The following is a 19,346-nucleotide window of genomic DNA, read 5'->3' as shown; positions in this document are numbered from 1 at the left end:
AAAGGGGTGCCCCTGCTACACCACAGAGAGGGAAAATACAGGTGCAGTTGCCGTGAACTGTGACAATTACAGAGCCAGATTTTTGTACCAGCCAATTCATGTGTTTTGCATATATTTCATCTCATCTAACCACAAGAACGTTATTGGGGAAATCTTTGTACTGGCAGGGTCTTACACACAATTTTCTTTTTTTAAGGAAAAAAACATTCTAGAATTAGAATTCAAGATTCTAAAAAAATGATTTATAAATATCCCAGGAGGACTGGATGGCTTAAATGTTTGGCAATGAGTGTTAGAGAGACATCAAATACTAATGTCACCGGTTCAAATCCAGCTCCAAGTTTGTAACGACTGAAAGTCATTATCTTCTCTTGGCTATTTGGCGGCCTATTTAAAGTGAGCTGGTGGTCTCCATCCAGTTCCTAGTGGACAAACCTCCACATCACTGCAACTGGCACTACAGTCCACCTGTTTTGGGCAGTCTCAGCCAGGACTGAATGGCCAGAGATACCAAATTATCCCCCACCCTTAGAGATATTTCTCTTTGGTCAGGGTTTAGGCAGAGTGGGGCAGTGCAGGGGATGCTTACACTGTGCCTGCCTGTTTGATATTTTTTCTGTGAATAAATGTAAGCTGTCAGGCTGATGTACTTTGAGGCTTGACACCTTTCAGAAAACTCACTGTAAAGATGGCTATGTACCATGCCAGTTATTAGATTCCTGGCTCTCTCTTCCTGTCTTTACAGAACTTTACCTCAAATGCCCTTTGGGCAGCAAATACATTCATCCTCATTGTTCCTACACTCCAAATATTGATGGGATGATACTCAGAACAGTGGAAAACAGGATCGTAGCCACGGCTGAATGTGAAGGACACTGGCAGTTCAACTAATCGTTGCCTGCAATTTAAAGGTTGTCCAACTGGGATTTATGGACTAGTGATCAGCATATAGTCCTCAACATGCTTTCAGCTAGATTTCATTATAACTTGCTCTTGTTTCAAGACTTGCTTGGAATTCAGGAGTTAGGAAGAAAACACACAGGCAGGGGACATGGAAGGATGCCCTGCTCCCTTAAGAGGCCTTACCTGTTGGCTGCACATGCTGTAGTAGACCCCCAAGTAGATGATATATGTTGTTGTAAGAGGCTGGAGAGCCTGCCAGGTTTCTAGCCGAGATATCTCCTGGACAGACCTCCTCAGATTGGTCTCCAAGAAGGATTTCAGGCCTGACACCTGACTCCAGGTGACCGGTGGAGGCGGAATCTGCTCTCCATCTCCTGGGCCACTGCTGCAACATACCACAAGGATGACATGGCAAAGGGGAATTTCTCAGCCAGAGTCTTATCCTTGAAACATCACAGCTAAAAAATAGACTTTCCAATTATGTACAGTCTTAAAGACTGGCAGACACTAGGCAAAGGTACCAGCTCAGAGCCACCACAAATCTGCCTAATCTGCCTCATGGATGTTCACAGTATCAGCATTTTTACTAACAGCTTTTTAACTGCTGCTGCACTCTGAGCAGATGCCTTCATGGAATGATCCATAACAACTTTAGATCTCTCTTAAAGTGGCTCCAGCTAATTCAGAACCAGTATGTGTTAAGATTTTCATCCCATCCTTCTGTCCCTATCTGCATTACCTTGTACTTATCTACTTTACATTTATTTGCCATGTTGACCAATCACCCAATTTGGTTAGATCACTCTGAAGCAACTTGCTCTCTTCCAACCAAAATAATTATGCATCTTCAGGAAATTCTACTGCTTTGCTGTCTACTCCTCCTCTACAGCCGTAATAAATATTAAGACACTGGACTTAATATGGATTCCCTTGGGGAGCCCACTATTAATTTTGTTCCACTATGAGATTTAGCTATTTACTCCCACTCATCCTCACAGAAAAAAGGGGAAGGAGAAAGACAGTAATAATCTGATATTCAGTAACGTAAGGGGGAGCTGTGGGGAATACATAAGAAGAGTGGTGAAATGCTAGATCATGGAACAACCCTCCTTGCAAAAAACTGGGATGAAGGGAGATGACCAGCAGCAGTGAGGAATGTAGTGACAGGGTTAACTCATTCACACTGAGGAACTTGGATATGGTCTTGAAGCGGGGGCTCTTATCCCCAGGGAATTTGCGAACAAGTATACTCATGTCACTGGCAAGTTAAAATTCATGTGCTTGTTTCTCACATGTCATTATCACTGAGATTCTGAAAGGTGAAACAGTTTTTAAAATCTCATTTGCTTTCCACCATTCACTTTCTGCACCTCACTCAGTTTGGACAATGAAATGAGGCAGGTCAGTTTCACTTTGTCACTGCTCATCAAGTGCCTGGTTCTCACGCACTAATGCAAGGCTGCTGTAGTTGAATCTCCAACACTCAAAGGGAACAATCAAAGGGAACCCAAAAAAGGCCTAAAACTTGCTTTTCATTAAAATAAAAACACAATGGAATAAGATTTGAGTGAGATTTTATGGAGTGACAAAGGCTGCTTTATTAACTATGCCAATTTCCCCTCACTATTCCTCAGGTGTTACTTTTTAAACTACATCTGACCAGCACCACCACGGGGAACTCATTTCTGCACGTGGCCTTCAGGATGCATGAGCAGCACCCTAATCCGTGGAGTGATGAGACAATAACCCGGTCCTCAATGGGAGAAACTAAGTATTACTGGGAAACTGCTTCAATGATGTACTTCTTAAATTCAGTTGACTACGACTTTCACTATGCAGAACTACCAAGTGGAAGATAGACCAACTCTGTCTCTAATCTCCCTGTATATCCCCATCTCTACTCACTGTCTTGTTCCTTCCCTATGTCACACCAAATGCACTAGATAACCTACTTCAGCTACTGTCAAAAAATGTGTCCTTTTGCAGAATTTCTACAACATCTTGGGACAGGATGCTGCTTTCTTCTATGTATTATACACTGTTGAGCACACTGATGGTACCCCTAGAAAACACGACTGTTAAGGCCATTTTTGGAGCCTAAACTATCTAAAGTGAAGGTCAAACAAAATGGAAGGGAAGGTCATTCTATATCCATGCTTCTGTGGGGGTGCTGCAAACAATAACCCTGGAGAGTACTGGATAGTGTCCATTTACAAACACAGCACAGATGACAGAAAGCAACAGGCCTACCTGCGTAGCTGGGCCTGCAGCTCTGCTGTGCAGCCTGCAGTTTGAGTCACGTGGGTCAGCAGGGTGACCACAGCTGTAGCTCGCTGGATGGAAAGTGGAAACGTGGGGTTTTCCTGGCAATTGCTAAGCAAGTGGGGCAGGGACTGGAGAATCTTCACCAGCACAGGATAGAGATCCCTGCAGTTTGTGACAGGGGTGGGGCAGGGAAGATAAGTAAAAAACAAACCAGGAGAATGTCATTGCAAGCTCAGTAGAATAAGAAAGCTCAATTAGTGCAAAGCTCTTACTGATCGAGAGGACAGTGTCCTAGCATAACAACGTATTTATACCATATTCATCACATTGAATCACCTGCCCAGAGTAACACACATACAGACATTCAACTTTAAGGAATCCTCTTCAGTTTCTCTCCCCACTTCTCCTTGGCATTAAGATTTAAAAAAATATAATCCTAAAAACTTCCTCATCTTTGTCAGTGGGTTTGGAGCACTGGGAGATGGATGTTGTGGAAGCACTGTTATGAACAGACAAGTCTTCCACCAGGGCCTGAAGATAGTGAACTTCTCCCATCATCCTAATCTCTTCTGAAAGGTAGCTCCATAGCCAAAGCCCTGCCACTGAGAAAGCTCTGTCCTCCACTCCTATGAGCCACACTCCTTTAGAGAAGACGTCTACGGCTGCAGGATAACAGTTATCGGAAGAGGGTTGTTCCTGCTAAGGAAGAAACAATCCCAGAGGTAGCCTGGTCCCAGCTCACTAATGACCTTGAAGGCTAGGTACAAGGACGGAGAATTTGATGCTGTACTGAATTGAGAGTAGAATGCAGTCAGTAGAGCAGCAACATGCCTATTAAGTGACACAGGCCAATGCAAACAGAACCAGGGTGTATGTATTGGCCTGTGTCACTTAGCAGGCATGCTGCTGCTTGTTGGACCATTCAGAACTTTCTTATGGCCATTGGGTTCATGCCTAGGTGTGTTGCAACAACTGAGCCTGGAGGTCATGAATGCAGAGACCACCCACGTTACATGAAGGATCTGAATCCAACAGTGAAATACTGGGAGGAGTGGGGATTTCTTGTCGTGTGGAGAAGGAGCAGCACGATTCTGGTGCTAGTACTCATTTAAACGAAGATCATGAAGAGAAAGAATTAGTCAAGGTCACAACATAGAAATCAATGGAAGCTAGGTTTTACTGCACCATGGGGAGGCCCCAGAGATCCCTGCAGTTACCCTTCCCTCGGAACAGGCAGCTCATTCTCTTCATTACACAGACACATAGTCCCCATTTCCCCAGGTTTGGGCCATACCTGTAGAGATCACAAGACTGACCATAGCCAGCAGCCACAGCCCATAGCCGGAAAGCCTCAGTGCTCAGCCTTATGGCTTCCTCCCTGCGCAGTGGCAGGTCCTGGGGATCTTCAGCTATAAAACGACTCAGTCGACTCTTCAGATCAAATTTATTAAGCTAAGAATAAGCAGACAAATAAAGGAGTGAGGTGCGTGATTTCTTTGGGTCTCATCACTACAGCCTCATGCACTGATAAAGCTGCAACCTCCATTCACAGATTTGAAGGCCAGAAGGGACTATTATGATCATCTAGTCTGACCTCCTGTATAATACAAGCTGTAGTACTTTCGCAAAATAATTTCAAGAGCAATCTTTTAGAAAAATATCCAATCTTGATTTAAAACTTATTGGGGATGGGAAATCTACCACAATCCTTGGTAAATTGTTCCAATAGTTAATTACCCTCGCTGTTAAAAAGGTATGCCTTATTTCTAGTCTGAATTTGTCTAGCTTCAACTTTCAGCCATTGGATCGTGCTATACCTTTCTCTGCTAGACTGAAGACCCCATTATCAAATATTTGTTCCCCACGTAGGTACTTACAGACTGTAATCAAGCTACCTTCTCCTCTTTAAGCTAAATAGATTCAATTCCTTGAATCTGTCTCTATAAGGCATATTTTCTAATCTTTTGTTCATTTAGTTTGTGTTCAGGTTCCATTTAAAAGGGATTAATATATGACCAACAGATGTTATAAGTAACCTACTGTAGGACTAACATTCTATAACAGTTGATTGACCTTTTATAAAAAGTTAACTAATCTGTTATAAACCATTTATAAATGGAACCTTAATATAAAAGTATAGCCTAATTTTTGATACTGGGTAGTTGTTCACTAGGTTTTCCTCTTTCAAAATGGGCTACATCATGTCCATTCAGGCGCTTTATTTGATGATGGGCTTTTGTTCTCTTGGAAGCATTCTGGTTTTAATTTAGTTTTAGGTTAACAACAAGAGGCCTCCAACTTAGAGTGCTCTACAAATAAGTGTTATTCTGCACAGCTACTGGATACTTCTGTACAAGCATAAAAGGCCTGAAGGGTAGAAGAGGGAAAGAGAACCTATTAGGAAAAGTGTGCATTATAGTCTCTCTAAATAACAAACACGTTTTTACTTTATAATATACGGAGACATTTTAGATCAGCGGTTCTCAGCCGGGAGTCTGTGGCCCTCTGAGGGCAGAAGCTCCGAGTTCCCTGGCCCTGCATGGCTAAAGTCCTGAAGCCATTGCTCCCCCACATGCTGAGCTACTGCAAATACAGAATTCAATTCCAAGAGGTGCCTGCTGTATTATGATGAGGACCTGCCAACCATGCTGATTTCACACACTACCTCGTATAACTGACTTCATTCATTTTTCTGATTGGTTGTTGGAAGTGAGGTCATCAGTCTGACGGGCAGGGATAGCGTAAAGGAAGAACAATTATTTCTGAAGGCAGACTACCTGCCTAGCATCCAGACCCTTTCATCATCTTTATGTGGATTCATTAAGTAATGGACCCAAGGATCAGTGTGAGAAAGCATCTGGTACCTCCTGGGGTGGGACAGCTGTAAGAGGGCACCTCTACAGAGATGCTGTCAGCACAGCACCTCCCATCCCCCTCTCCCTTCCCCACACACACACACACCCTCTTGTCCTCTTGTGAGGATGGTTTTCACCTTCAGAGTCACCTTTTACCAGTCAATCAAATTCCTTAGAACATCTGCATTTGGCAGCATACAGCTGAGGGACATAGGGACTGGGAGTTACGCTGCTCATATTTAAGTGTTTGGAAGCCAGTTGCTCTTCTTAATTCTAGAGATGGATCCAAATCAGAACCCGGATCCATCCCTCCCTCCTCATGAACTCTGGGTCCAACTCTGCTGTTCAGACCCAACCCATCTCTAGTTAATTCCCTCCCTTTATTTAGAAAACAAGGCATATTAAACCAGTGCTTCCAATTCTGCCTTTTGTGATCAGAAAAGCCATGCTGAATCACACTGTTTACCAGTCTGGCTGCTGCATTCCTCCCCCCAGATGCCAGGACTCTGATTAACTTCATGGCGGTGGCACAGGCAACTCCATGGAGGCTGGTGAGCAAGTGCCCTGGTTCAGCTACCCAGGGATCCCACTGAGTAGGGAGAAACTCTCTAACGATGGTCTCAATCAGCCGAGGACAGGTCAGGAGCTGTACAAAAGCAAGCAACACAGACATTGACTCTCAGTACATGAAAGCAACTTCAGCAGTTTGATTGTCATATCTTTGTGATACTTGCACCTGCTGACAGTCTCCCTATCCCCTCTTCATTTCTCCATCTTCTTCCTCACCATTTTCTCCCCCTATCCCTCCTTTTCCCTAACCTTCTGCATAGCTGGGTACCTGATTGCATGCTTCAGAGGAGTGCCTTGCTACCCGGGTGAGAACATCCAGGATGTCCAGAACTACTGTGGGGACTGGTCGAACCACCTCAAGAATATACCTCAGCCGATGAAGAATCTGAGTCTTCAGAAGTCCCTGCAAGACAAAGAAAACAAAAATAAATCCAACACATTCCTAACATTAGTTCTACACAGTGTTAATCCTACTGCTGCTGAGGGGAAAGCCCCATGAAACAGGCTTTTTATAGGAACAGGATTTAAAATCATCCTTTGTTTTAAAGGGAGAACTCGCCACTAAGAACTGTTAATATGAAGACAAACAAGTATAAATTGGATAGAGAGAGTAAGAGCATCCAAACATCCATATGGGATCAGACCAGTGTATGAGGGAGCCAAACCCAGATGTTTCAGGGCATAAGACAACTACTGACTGGGAAAAGAAGACATTCCCCCATAATAGACAATTATGAAATAATGTGCATGTAGGGGCTCTCCAACCTTTTTCTGACTCAGCTGAGACTGGTCACTGATCCCCATCTAGTCCAGTATCTGGTCTTTGGCAGTGGCCAGCACAAGAAACTGAGAATGGACTATTATTCCCATTTTATAGATAGCAAAATTGAGGCACAGAGAAATCAGGTGACTTTTTCAGGTTTATACAGTGGGAGGTCAGGGTCAGTGTTGAAGTCGGGAACAGAATCTTAAGATCAAGGGACATTTATTCATTTTTGGACCAGGAGGGCAGGCATTTCCAAAAGCACGTGGATTTACAATTCTTGTTTTACGGTAACATCTTGGTGATCTGTTCTGGCATTTAACATAAAATGCACTTGCAATAAAAATAGAGGGAATTGAATTTCGAAGAAGCATCAGATTCACATGGCTATAATATAGCCATGGTGGCATGTAGAGTTGACTTGTATCTTGAAAGGTCCCTTGCAAATATTCTTCCTTTGGTAAGAGTCAGTATGGGAGGATTTAGGCTTCTTAAATCCCTCAAAATTGCATCTTCCAATATCATTTGTGATCAGCCTCGTGCTCTACTTGGGATCGCAGCTCTATAAACCTTCTGTAAAAGCATACCACCTTCTTGTGCAGGTTGGACAAGACCCAACCACTAGTCGTCTTGTTCTCAACTAGTGCAAGACTGAAACTTGCTGGGATGGTCTAAGTATCTCCTACTTTGTGACAAAAATCAAATCAATGGATGTTAAGATGCTGCCATAATTTTTGACACTGAAAACAGTTTAGTTTTCTCTCCTCAGCTATTTTTAACAGCCATGTTTCTGCTCCAGATGATAGAGTTGCCATCCGTTTTATGTTGAACACTCCTATTTTAGTTGTCACACAGACGTCCCTCCAGCCAAACAGAGACCTCTGAAGATACTAAAATGTCACTGACTCAAGACCGATTGAACACATGACTTATTTGGTTATAGAATTTCCTGCTGTCAGACTACCTGGATAGATAAAACAATTCACCCATTCAATGTCACTGCCATCTACATGCAGTGTCAGCAGGTCATTTGTTTCTGTTTTATAGGAGACATGCATAGCTTTGGTTTTATCATCATTGGTTTTAAGTCCATAGATCCTGCAGTTCTTCGCAGCTCTTCCAGCCTGAGCTGTAGTTGTTCAGTAGTCTCTCCAAGTAAGGCAACATCATCCACATACGAGATCTTCTGAAGGTGAATCTTTACATTTCACACCTCCTGCTTTGGCCTCAGTCAACTTTGTCATCAGACAGTCAATTAAAACAGTAAACAACACTGGGGAGAGAACACACACCTGGCGCACCCCTGATTCTACTGAAAAATTAGTCTAATACAACTGTTGACTCTCATACAGCTAAATGTACTGTGGTACAGTTCCACCACTAGGCACATTAAATCCTCAGCCATCCCATATTAGCATAGCAATACCCTCAATGCTCTTTTGTCACACTGGGCATTTTTCAATAGCATTTCACAGAGCATACATAGCATGGATTGAGAATGACCTGTACAGAAACCACACTGGTTGTCTCTCATTTTCAGCAAGCTGATCACTCTCCTTTTTTGAAAAAAGGGATGATGCATCCCCTTTTCCAATCTTCTGGAATGTGACTGGATTCCCACACTTTTAAAACAACTCTATGAAGCCAGTGAACTAAAGCTGGACCTCCACTCTTGAGCAGCTCTGGTGAAATTTCATTCAGACCAGGCACTCTATCATTTTGTAACTGTTTGACCACAAACATTTCCTGTAACATCACCGGCCTGTCTCTGCTAGGTTCAATTTTGCATTAAAGTTTTAGTTTACATCTTGGTAGGGATTTGTTGATTAATTCACAAAATGCTCACACCAATGCTTAAGTTGTGCATCAATACCTTGGCAATAGATCCAGACCTCCAGATCATTAAAAATCATAATTGCCTAGTGCAGATCTTTTGAAGAGCTCCAGCCAGTCAATGCCACAATCCTAGGCCTGGTTGGGTTCAGCTGATTTTAAGGAAATTAAGGGCTTGTCTACACTTAAAACAATACAGCGGCACAGCTGCGCTGCTAAAGCAATTCAGTGTAGAGAATACTTATGCTGAAGGGAGGGGTTCTCCTGTGTGTAGGTAATCCACCTCCGAGAGGTGGTAGATAGATTGAAAGAAGTTTTCCGACCCAGCACTGCCTCGACCTAGCGGGGACTTAGGCGGGTTTAACAATACTGCTCAGAGGTGTGGATTTTTCACACCCAACTGAAGTAGTTAAACTAACCTAATTTTCTAGTGTAGACCAAGCCTAAGTCTCTCTCATCAACTACCTTGGGTTGCTCAGTTGCACTAACTGAAAAGCAGGAATTGACAGGAAATTTGCAGAGCTGGGATTTTAGAGAATTTAATCCGAAACCTCTCCTGAGCTCAGATTATTGGTAACACCACTTGAGGACAACAATCACATCAGCAGGATTTGGCAGTTATCCTGATCTGAGAATGACCAAACTTTTCATTCAGCACCACAAGCTGAGTTCTCCTCTGCTTTGATCCAGGTCTCCATTATTACTCCTTTAAATTCATTGCCAGTATCACTGAGTAGAACCCATGAGCTGCTCAGCTGGAGTTTCCCAGGAAAACCGAGTAACATGGTGAGAATTGAACACAGCCTTAGGCACTTGGGTCAAAATGCTGTAACTGAGAATTTATATATCAGCAACAGTGACCATGCTATCACTATCTATACGGTTGGCTCTAAGATGACAAAAATGACTGTTTCTAGGTCTCATATCAGTGGGACAGGGATGAAGTAAAGCACATAAAGAATTAACATTCAAGTTATCATAGAATCATAGAAGATTAGCGATGGAAGGGACCTCAGGAAGTCATTTAGTCCAACCCCCTGCTCATAGCAAAACCAACCCCCACTAAATCATCCCAGCCAGGGCTCTGTCAAGCCGGGCCATAAAAACCAGTAAGGATGGAGATTCCACCATCTCCCTAGGTAACCCATTCCAGTGCTTCACCACCCTTCTAATGAAAAAGTTTTTCCTAATATCCAACCTAGATCTCCCCCACTGCAACTTGAGACCATTGCTCCTAGTTCTGTCATCTGCCACCACTGAGAACAGCCTAGCTGCATCCTTTCTGGACCCTCGTTCAGGTAGTTAAAGGCTGCTATCAAATCCCCCCTTACTCTTCTCTTCTGCAGACTAAACAAGCCCAGTTTCCCCAGCTTCTCCTCATAAGTTTTGTGCTCCAGCTCCCTAATCATTTTCATTGCCTTCCACTGGACTCTCTCCAATATGTCCACATCCTTTCTGTAGTGGGGGGCCCAAAACTGGACACAGTACTCCAAATGAGACCTCACTAGTGCCAAATAGAAGGGAATAATCACTTACCTCAATCTGTGGGCAATGCTTCTACTAATGCAGCCCAATATGCCATTAGCTTTCTTGGTAACAAGGGCACACTGCTGACTCATATCCAGCTTCTTGTCTACTGTAACTCGTAGGTTCTTTTCTGCAGAACTGCTGCCTAGCCAGTCGATCCCCACTCTGTAGCTGTGCATGGGATTCTTCCGTCTTAAGTGCAGGACTCTGCACTTGTCCTTGTTGAACCTCATCAGATTTCTTTTGGCCCAATCCTCTAATTTGTCTAGGTCACTCTGTATCCTATCCCTACCCTCAAGAGTATCTACCACCCCCACAGCTTAGTGTCATCTGCAAACTTGCTGAGGGTGCAATCCACCCCATCCTCCAGATCATTAGAGTTTAACTATAAGATGCTGTAATTGATGGTGACACCAAGGTGACCAATGTTCCAGAAATCCCATTGGAATTTCAATCTAGGTCCATCTAGCTAGGTCTTTCTCCATCTAGCTGTAACACTCTAGATCTAGAGTGCTCTAGCATGCATGCATACACCTTAGTAGCAATCTTTATCCAACAAATAGATGTGTTTCTAGATTAATTTATTTTGAATTCAATCTTAATCTTTTTAAACAAACATTTAGCAAGTCTGCCAAAAAAAAAAAAAAAGTCAAATATGTTTGCCTCAATATTACCTGTGGGGAGATTCTTATGACATAGAGGTCATAGATCAAATTTTAGAATTTATTGAAAGTCTAAGTAAAGTAACTTTTCCAGTAATATGGCAACACCACAACACAGACAGTCTGGGGAAGAGTTTTAACCACTTGTTCAGAGAACCCTAATTCAACATACAGCTTGGCAAAAGCTTTAACAGCACATACAGCCTTCATGCAGATACAGTTTGGCTGGCAAGATTCCAGACATAGCAATGGTTTACCTTTATGACATCATACCGGGCTACATCTGGATCTGTCTTGTTTTCATCCTTTGATTTTTTTCCTTGTCTCTTTTCCATTAGAGTCAATTCTTCATCTTCCTCTTCCTCCTCCTCCTCCTCTTCATTGTTGGGTGTGAAGGGGAACACAGCCATCCCCTGGTACCATGAGAAAGTCTGGTCAAGATACTCCTGTAAGGAAAAGAATAGCACATACATAAATTATAGTAAAGTGAGGGTGGAAAGAGAAGCATTTTAAAAAATGCTTTTGAATACAAGCCAACACAGCCCAAAATGGGAACAAGAAACCATGGTGGATTTACAAAGCCCAAGTCTAAGTTAAAGGGACATGGGGAGGATGCCAACCTCAGACTGGACCAAATTCCACTGAGACAAAAGCATTCTAAACAGATATGCAGGAGGGGGAATAACTGTTTATTTAGCAGTTAACTGAACATTTGGAAGGTGAGATTCTTGGGTTCTATTCTGGCTTCTACAATTTAGCGGTTAACTGGACAGCTGAAAGGTGAGATTTCTAGGTTCTATTCTGGTTTCTACAATTGGTTCACTGTTGACCTCTAATGGGTCACCTAGGGGGGGCGCTCTTGAGTTAAAACATATGTTAAAATAAGTGCTATCCAATTTCTTCTATATTAAATTTTTTGTTTACTTTTTCACCTCTCTCAGCTTGAGCAATGAACATATACACTAGACAGCTTCACTTTTGTTTACATCCCATTTCACATTCAGGTTCTGCTGCTCTAGAACAAGGCTGTAAATATTTGAGCTTCCACCATTTCAGAAATGTTTACATCCAAACCAGACCCATTTTCCAATGAATATTTTTAATTGCAGAAGAGCTTTGTTTTTAAATGAAAAATAAATCTGAAGCTTAAATCACTTGACAGAGCCCTTTTAAACTTCTATTATTTGGTCTGTCAATCAGTAAAATGGTTATTCTACTAGCTACCTGCCTCATAAGGGTGTCACACGGCTTAGTTAATGCTTGTAAAATGCTTGAACAATTTTGGATGAAAGGTGCTATAGAAGTTCGAATTATCATTAGACTCAAAAAACAATGCTGACAACATGAAGGGTTAGCTATGTAGTCACAAAAGGGAAGAGCTCAGAGAGAAGGCTGGAATTCCACCTGGAAACCATAAAATTGGGATTCCACTCTTTTAAACCTAGAAGTCAAAAAGCTCTAGATAGATTATTTCATTCTTCAAATAATTTAAAAGAGATAAGCCACCTCCTTAGACAAGACAATTTATGGATGAAGGGAAAGTTTAAGATAGAATGATAAAGACCTGAAATTATAACAGAGATAACAGAAATATTAACAGACCTGTGACAGGGTGCTGGGCAAGAACAGCTAAGTCAGCCCTCTGTCACACCAGCCCCAATTTAGGGAGGTAAATTGGAGCTGGCTGGAGAAAACCTGTGCCTAATTAGAGAATGGGAGACAGCTGCCTAACCAATTAGCCTGGGACTGCATAAAGGGCTGAGAGGAAGGAAGCTCTTCCTTCTTGGGTGCAGATGCTAAAACGCAAGCTGTGTACAGTGAAAAGGTGTTGGGAGCACAACCTGTAAATAAACCTACACCAGTGGTTACTGATCCCTGGGTCTCTGAGTGACTTTGTGAGCACAGCAGAAGCGGAAGCAGGGCAGGCACTGCAACACCCTGCTACAAGACCCTTAACTAGGCAGAAATTGGACACACCTGGTGAAAACTGGAGTACTCCTCAAGAGAGTCAGGTCATGCACAGTTGAAGATGAGACAAGTTAATGACGACATATTTGCGGAGCATCCCACTTGATAACAAGTGCTTTGCACATGTAAATTATCTTCCAGCCAATGATCTCAAAATACATTGCAATTATTAATGAATGGAGCCTCCAAACATCCCTGAGACAAGGCAGTATCATTTATCCCCATTTGACACAAGCAGACTAAGGCCTGGTCTATACTTACCAGCAAATTTGGTGGCAGTCGAAAGGAGTTATGCAAGTTACACAGAGTAGCTTGCATAACTTACATTGACTTCCTAAAGTCTGTTCTGTGCGCCATCTCCACTACGCTGCATCAACGGGAAATGTGTACACGTTGACGCAGCACTACGCTTTTCGTGGAAGTGGTTTTACTAAATCGACTTCCAGATCGATTGAGCGGATCTTCACTTCCACTCAGTCGATCTGGATAAATCGATCTGACTGTGGCGAATTTGCTGCCCCCAGTGAAGACATACCCTGAGGCTGAGAGACTTGTCAAAGATCACGCCGTGTGTCTGTGGCAGAGCCAAGAACATAATGGCAGATGCCCAGTCCTGAACTTTAAACACAAGATTATCCTTCCCTCATAGGTCTGGAGACACCCTCTGAAGCCTGATAACATGAGTGACACACTGAGGAGGTTCAAAATGAGAAATCACCACACAGACAGATGCCTTTACAGTGAAATTATTGGTAGAGTTTCTGGCCTTGCATATGCAAAGTCATTATGCCACAAGTCAAGAAGGCAACATTCCTTCTTTATGGCTCCAGCAGAGAGCACCTCGGACTCCTGCATTTTGTTCTGGGCACCTTCTTACCAGAAACATGTAGACAAATCAAAGAGAGGCTGAGAAGAACAAAAATGATTAAGGGGCTGGAGGGATTAGTTTATGGCATTGTTTCCAATGCAGGGGGCAGAGCCCACCCAGGAAAGCACAATTAGACCAAGGGATGATGGAGCAGAGGAAAGGAACAGTAAGACAAAGCTACATGACCCTCCATTCACCTCACCTCCCCCACTGTGACTATGCTCCTATGATTGAAGGAAGTTGAAGGGAACTGCTTGAAGCTACCTGCTTTCCCTGTCTACTTCAGTGACAGCCCATTGCAGCCCACCATGGGAGCAGCTTCTGGCCAAAGGACAGCATATTGAGGAAGCAGACTGCTTGCCCATGCTCCTCTGCTTCTGCAGAGCTAAACCAAACAAGGAGAGCAGATGGGTCTTTGCTCCAAAAGGCTATCAATGACATCCACACCTCAGAAAAACTCTGTAGCCTTCTGGTGAAAAGGGGACACAGGGAGGAAAGAATGAGAAACAAGACCAAGACACTAGAAAAAAAAATATCAAAGTAAGAAAAACAGACCAAAAGAGCCCAGGAGAGGAAACAAGAGAAAATGGACAGATGAAAGGAGTACGAGTGGCAGCTGTGCTGGGATAAAGCATCAGCGAGGAAAACATCCAGCTGCCAGTCCATTGGCTGGAAACAGGGCACCACGACAAAGGGCTGGAAACCACTGACTTAAGAGATCAGATTAAAAGAATTACATACATATAGCTTGACTAAATGGGGCTGTGAAGTAATACAGTGCATGTGAACACCAAGAAAGGAGAGAAGTTCAGCAGCCCTGGGATGAATTTAAGGCAAGGCAGAGTTAGTCTGAACAGCGGAAACAAATTGTGAATAGTGAGATCTATTAAAGCAATTAGGCCGAGGAAAAGGAGTGCTGGAAGCCCCACTGCATACAGAGAGACTGAACAAAGCATGAAAATAGTATTCTGTTGAGAACAATGCTACATTGGCCACCAGGGCTTGCTCCCTTCTGATTCCCACATCCAAATCGGTATTAAACTCAGCACTGCTCTCTCACCTCATCTTCAGGGGACACCAGCAGAGCATGGAGAGCACGGACAGATGCCGCAATGACATTATCCACTGTATCGTCCAAGGAGAAGCGCAACAAGAAGAGGAATCCGGCATCGAGCAGCAAGCGCAGGACACTACCCTTCAGGGAGGAGGCAAACTCCCCAGCCTTGGCCTGAAAGAAATGCCAGTCATCCTTAGCATTAAGAACAGAGTCACTCTGTTAACATGCACTATACTTGCTCTTGCCTGTGTTAAACGTAAAGCAGCTGAGAGAGCTGTGTTTGGTCAGGACCACAATGGAGCATCTTGTCTAGTGGGAGCTGCACAGAAGGCAGGAACATTACATAGCGGCTACACATGTTTACATCATTTAATCCAAAGCTGATTAATGCCAGAATGGCCCTACCAGCTGCCTGCAAAAGAGGAGCTTTAGAACCAATTAAAAAGAGAATCCAATGGGCATCCTGGACTCCAATGGGCATGCATGGTGCAGAGAAATTCAGTAGGGCCAAGTTCAGTTCAGATACCCATAATGCTGTGCACTTTGGGAATGTTTCCCACTAACAAGCTGCCATGGTTTCTTTTGAATCCCCTTCTCCTTCGCTCCCCCCTCTACATGGGGCAGGTCCCCAAAATGCCCTAACGGGATAAACATACAAGAGCAAATACACTGCAAAAGTACATGGATCCATGAGGAAGGTCGTGCTGCCATGGCACATCATGAACACCAGACTGCTTGCACCTTCATGACCCCCAGTCCAATATTCCCCCAGAACACGCCTTTTGTACCTCCACTAGAGGGGAGCAGTCCCACACACCTCCTGCCATTCCGCAATCTGTGGACATTTCACACTTGGGTTGTGTCACCCAGCTCCTTCCCTATTTAATCATGACAAACCACGCCCTAAGACTGAACTATGGCTCTCTCCCTGTGGTCTAGTCCCTCTGCACTGACCCTATCGACGTGTGGGGCAGAGAGAGTGAAAAGCAAGTACACCAGGAGGAGGAAGATTCTTTATCCTTTGGTTTCTATCTTTTCCTTTTGTTTTCTGGAGTGAATGGCTCCCCTTCCCTCACCTCCAGAGATTGTACTTTTTCATTCTGGACCAAACCCCCGCTCCTCACCCCATCCCCCAAAGTTCTTCACATTAAGTCCTCTCTGCATCATTCATTGCTGACATCCCCTGCAGTATTTCCCTGTGAGCCAGGTAGGAAGTTGTGCTGCTTTCCACTGAGGCAGACAATTCACTCTGCCATTGGTGCTGGCACATTGCTGCATGAGGAGGATGGTTCATTCTCACCTGCTATATTAACAAACGTGTCACAGAGCTTGCTCAGTCAATGGGAGAGGAGGGCACAATAAAATAGCTTATGCCATATGAAACCATGGAGGCATCAAATATGCCATCTCTGTGACACTGCTGAACAGCACTTTTGAGCATCATTTTCTACAGATACCTGGGGCTCAGTTTTCCCATATCCCAATTCCACTTGATTTCAGCACAGGCCCACGCTTGACATTAGTAGCCATGCGCATGCACACACCCTGCCCCTTTGCCAAGCAGATAGGGGCAGATGATACAGGAGTTGGCTCTGCCAGCTTTACACCAGTGAGGGGTTTTCCTGCATAGGGGGAATTCTCTGCTGGTGACTTCTGGCTGGAATCCATCCACTTTGTGATGCCTGAGCAATACAAAGTGAACGCATCATATTAGAGAATCTGGGCCCTGACATTGCCAACAGGGTAAATTAGGAGGAGGAACTTCCATACAAAGGTCACTCACCTTCTGGACAACATGGCCCAGCACCTGTAGCGCCAACGTCCTCTGCTGAATGATCTGACTACGACACAAGTGGAAGAGCTCTTGGAGGGAGTAACCAGCCCTCTAAACAGAGAGGGAGGGGAAAGAAAAAAGATAGATAAAACAGGATCCTTAGAGTAATTACAAAATATTACATAGAACAAGGGATAAACTGCATTGCAAAAGAGTTGTGGGTGCTGCTTTAGGCAAATTACTGAAGAGATTCTACCTCATTGTGTAACTGGCTAAAGGCAGGTTTCACCTTGATAGGTAAACAGTTGTATGTGGGTATTCTTTTACAAGTATATACATTTTAAAATGGGATTAAAGGGAGTGGGGTCAGGAGTGGCTGAGCATGTCTTGATCTCTCTCCTGGGTCCTAATTTAAGAGAGAATCATCTATACATTCCTAAAGTGCCCATCACTAGAATATCCAGACACAAAAAGAATCTGAGAATTAAACATGGAAATCAGAATAACGAGCACTCTTCTCTTTGCATTTCCACTTTATTCTGGTATCTCCTTTACTTCTGCTTCTTCTCCATGGTGGTGTAAGCCCAAATAAGTAGGTAAATCTGCATCTGGAGGAATCAATTCTCCTTTCAAATTAAATCGTGCTTGCATTCCCTATTTAAAAAAAAAAAAAAAAAAAAAAAGTTATTTTACTGCCTTCCACTCCACTCCATCCAGATCCTATATCTCATTTCCTCAATATAGTTTCAAGCTCTGAGCTCACAAAGTCCCAAGTTCTCCATAACTTACTTTCATTGCCCTTACCTCCTATTTCCCCACATATTCCAGTTTCCAACTCCAAGTTCCCAGATCTCTCAGTCACTAGAGACTGAATTCCCATCTCAATTTCTGGTTCCCTCTAATTACAGATCAACCCTGAATAGTACTATGGAAAAGGCCAAGATTGGATGAACATGGTAACTGGATTCTCATCACACCCTAGGAGAGGACAGGAGCAGATCTGGAGAGATGCCATTGTTGGCATCATTTATACTTCGAAGAAGAGAAGGCTCATTTTCCAGCAACATCAGTCTCTGAAAACTTTACCGACATGAACCACACATCCTACAAACAAATGTAAAGGGAGAAAATCAGTTTCTACTTTCCAAACCTTTTTGGTTCTCCTCTGTCGGGGCTGAGGCAGATCCTTTATCCATTCCAGCTTCTCAAACTCCACATTGTCCATGTGGATCCATTCCTTCTGGGGCTTGATGGGAAGGTCAACTTCTTTGAGGAGGGAGAGAAAGCATCAGAGGCATTATCTTTCCTGGGCATAGAGGGAGACAGCCAAATTTTTGGCTTTGAGAGCATTTCATATGCAGTTTTCATGTAAAGTAACAAGAAAACTGTCTTCAAATTGACTCATAGCCGATGCATAAACATCAAAGATTTACTGCCTTTTTAATCTTTCACAAACTCTAGAAGAGGAAGCAAACAGCACTGTAATGAAATTCTCAGATGATGCTAATTTGGGAGGAGTGGAACACCAGACGGGACACAAATAATACAAAGAGATTAGAAACCTGGATAGAAAAAAAAATTAGATTCAACTTTGAGAAATGCAAACTAACATCACCTGGGGGAAAATAATCAGAAACAAAGATATAGAAAACTAGGAAGCAGTAACGCTGAAAGGCACAGAGGAGAATGGACAGTAAATTATAAGTCTGCAGTGAAATATGGTAACAAAATGGTCAGGCCAATATTGAGCTGCATAGAGATACGTCACAGGACAGAGAGGTAATAGTCCATCACTACATGGATCTGAAGCATTCACACCTGCAATGTTGTGTTCAGTTCTGGGTACCTAATAAAAAGTTGGAGTGACTGACTTCTGAGAAAAAATTAAAAGAGCTTGTGATAGAGTGTGTACCACACACAGGCCCTCAGTGGGATAACATGGGTCTGAGAAGCCAGTTAAGTTACCTGGCTGCACCTGGAGGGACAGCCAAGCTTAACTGACCCTGGAGCCCACTTGGGCAAGCGCAGGCTCGTTAGTATAAAAAGCGGAAGTCTGTACCAGAAGGGGGCTGCAGTGAGAGAGTCTGCAGTCACCCTTTGGGAATGAAGAGGTGATGAAGAGAAAGCCCCGGCAGGAAGGGGAAGGAATAAACCCTGGGATCCTAGCCTGACTAGAGAAGGTTAGCAAGCAACTGGAAAGGCATAAATCAGCCACTGGGGTGGGGCAAGCCTTAGCGCTGCACCTTGAAAGAAGGACAAGATTTGGACTTCCAGGAAGAGAGAACCCTGGGAGATGTTATG

General features: G+C 43.5%; 1 protein-coding gene across 3 annotated transcripts in view; it reads right to left on the bottom strand.

Annotated features, from left to right (window-relative positions):
• RPAP1 (RNA polymerase II associated protein 1) overlaps positions 1 to 19,346 on the bottom strand; it is a 59,741-nt gene that overhangs the window by 22,937 nt on the left and 17,458 nt on the right. For all 3 annotated transcript variants that reach the window (XM_067557947.1, XM_067557948.1, XM_067557949.1), the window contains 10 exons: positions 18,196 to 18,311; positions 17,601 to 17,699; positions 17,055 to 17,156; positions 15,275 to 15,442; positions 11,636 to 11,824; positions 6,862 to 6,996; positions 6,490 to 6,669; positions 4,463 to 4,620; positions 3,154 to 3,330; positions 1,087 to 1,288 (listed from right to left, as the gene is read on the bottom strand). In XM_067557947.1, coding sequence (XP_067414048.1) covers positions 1,087 to 1,288; positions 3,154 to 3,330; positions 4,463 to 4,620; positions 6,490 to 6,669; positions 6,862 to 6,996; positions 11,636 to 11,824; positions 15,275 to 15,442; positions 17,055 to 17,156; positions 17,601 to 17,699; positions 18,196 to 18,311 — 1,526 coding nt within the window. The remainder of the gene's footprint in view (positions 1 to 1,086; positions 1,289 to 3,153; positions 3,331 to 4,462; positions 4,621 to 6,489; positions 6,670 to 6,861; positions 6,997 to 11,635; positions 11,825 to 15,274; positions 15,443 to 17,054; positions 17,157 to 17,600; positions 17,700 to 18,195; positions 18,312 to 19,346) is intronic.

This window comes from Emydura macquarii, unplaced genomic scaffold (genome assembly GCF_026122565.2).
Source record: "Emydura macquarii macquarii isolate MOO-44397 ecotype Brisbane River unplaced genomic scaffold, CSIRO-AGI_Emac_v2 contig_1876, whole genome shotgun sequence".
Classification (NCBI taxonomy): Eukaryota; Metazoa; Chordata; order Testudines; family Chelidae; genus Emydura; species Emydura macquarii.
Note: the sequence above shows the minus strand (reverse complement) of the source record. Positions and strands in the feature narration are given on the sequence as shown.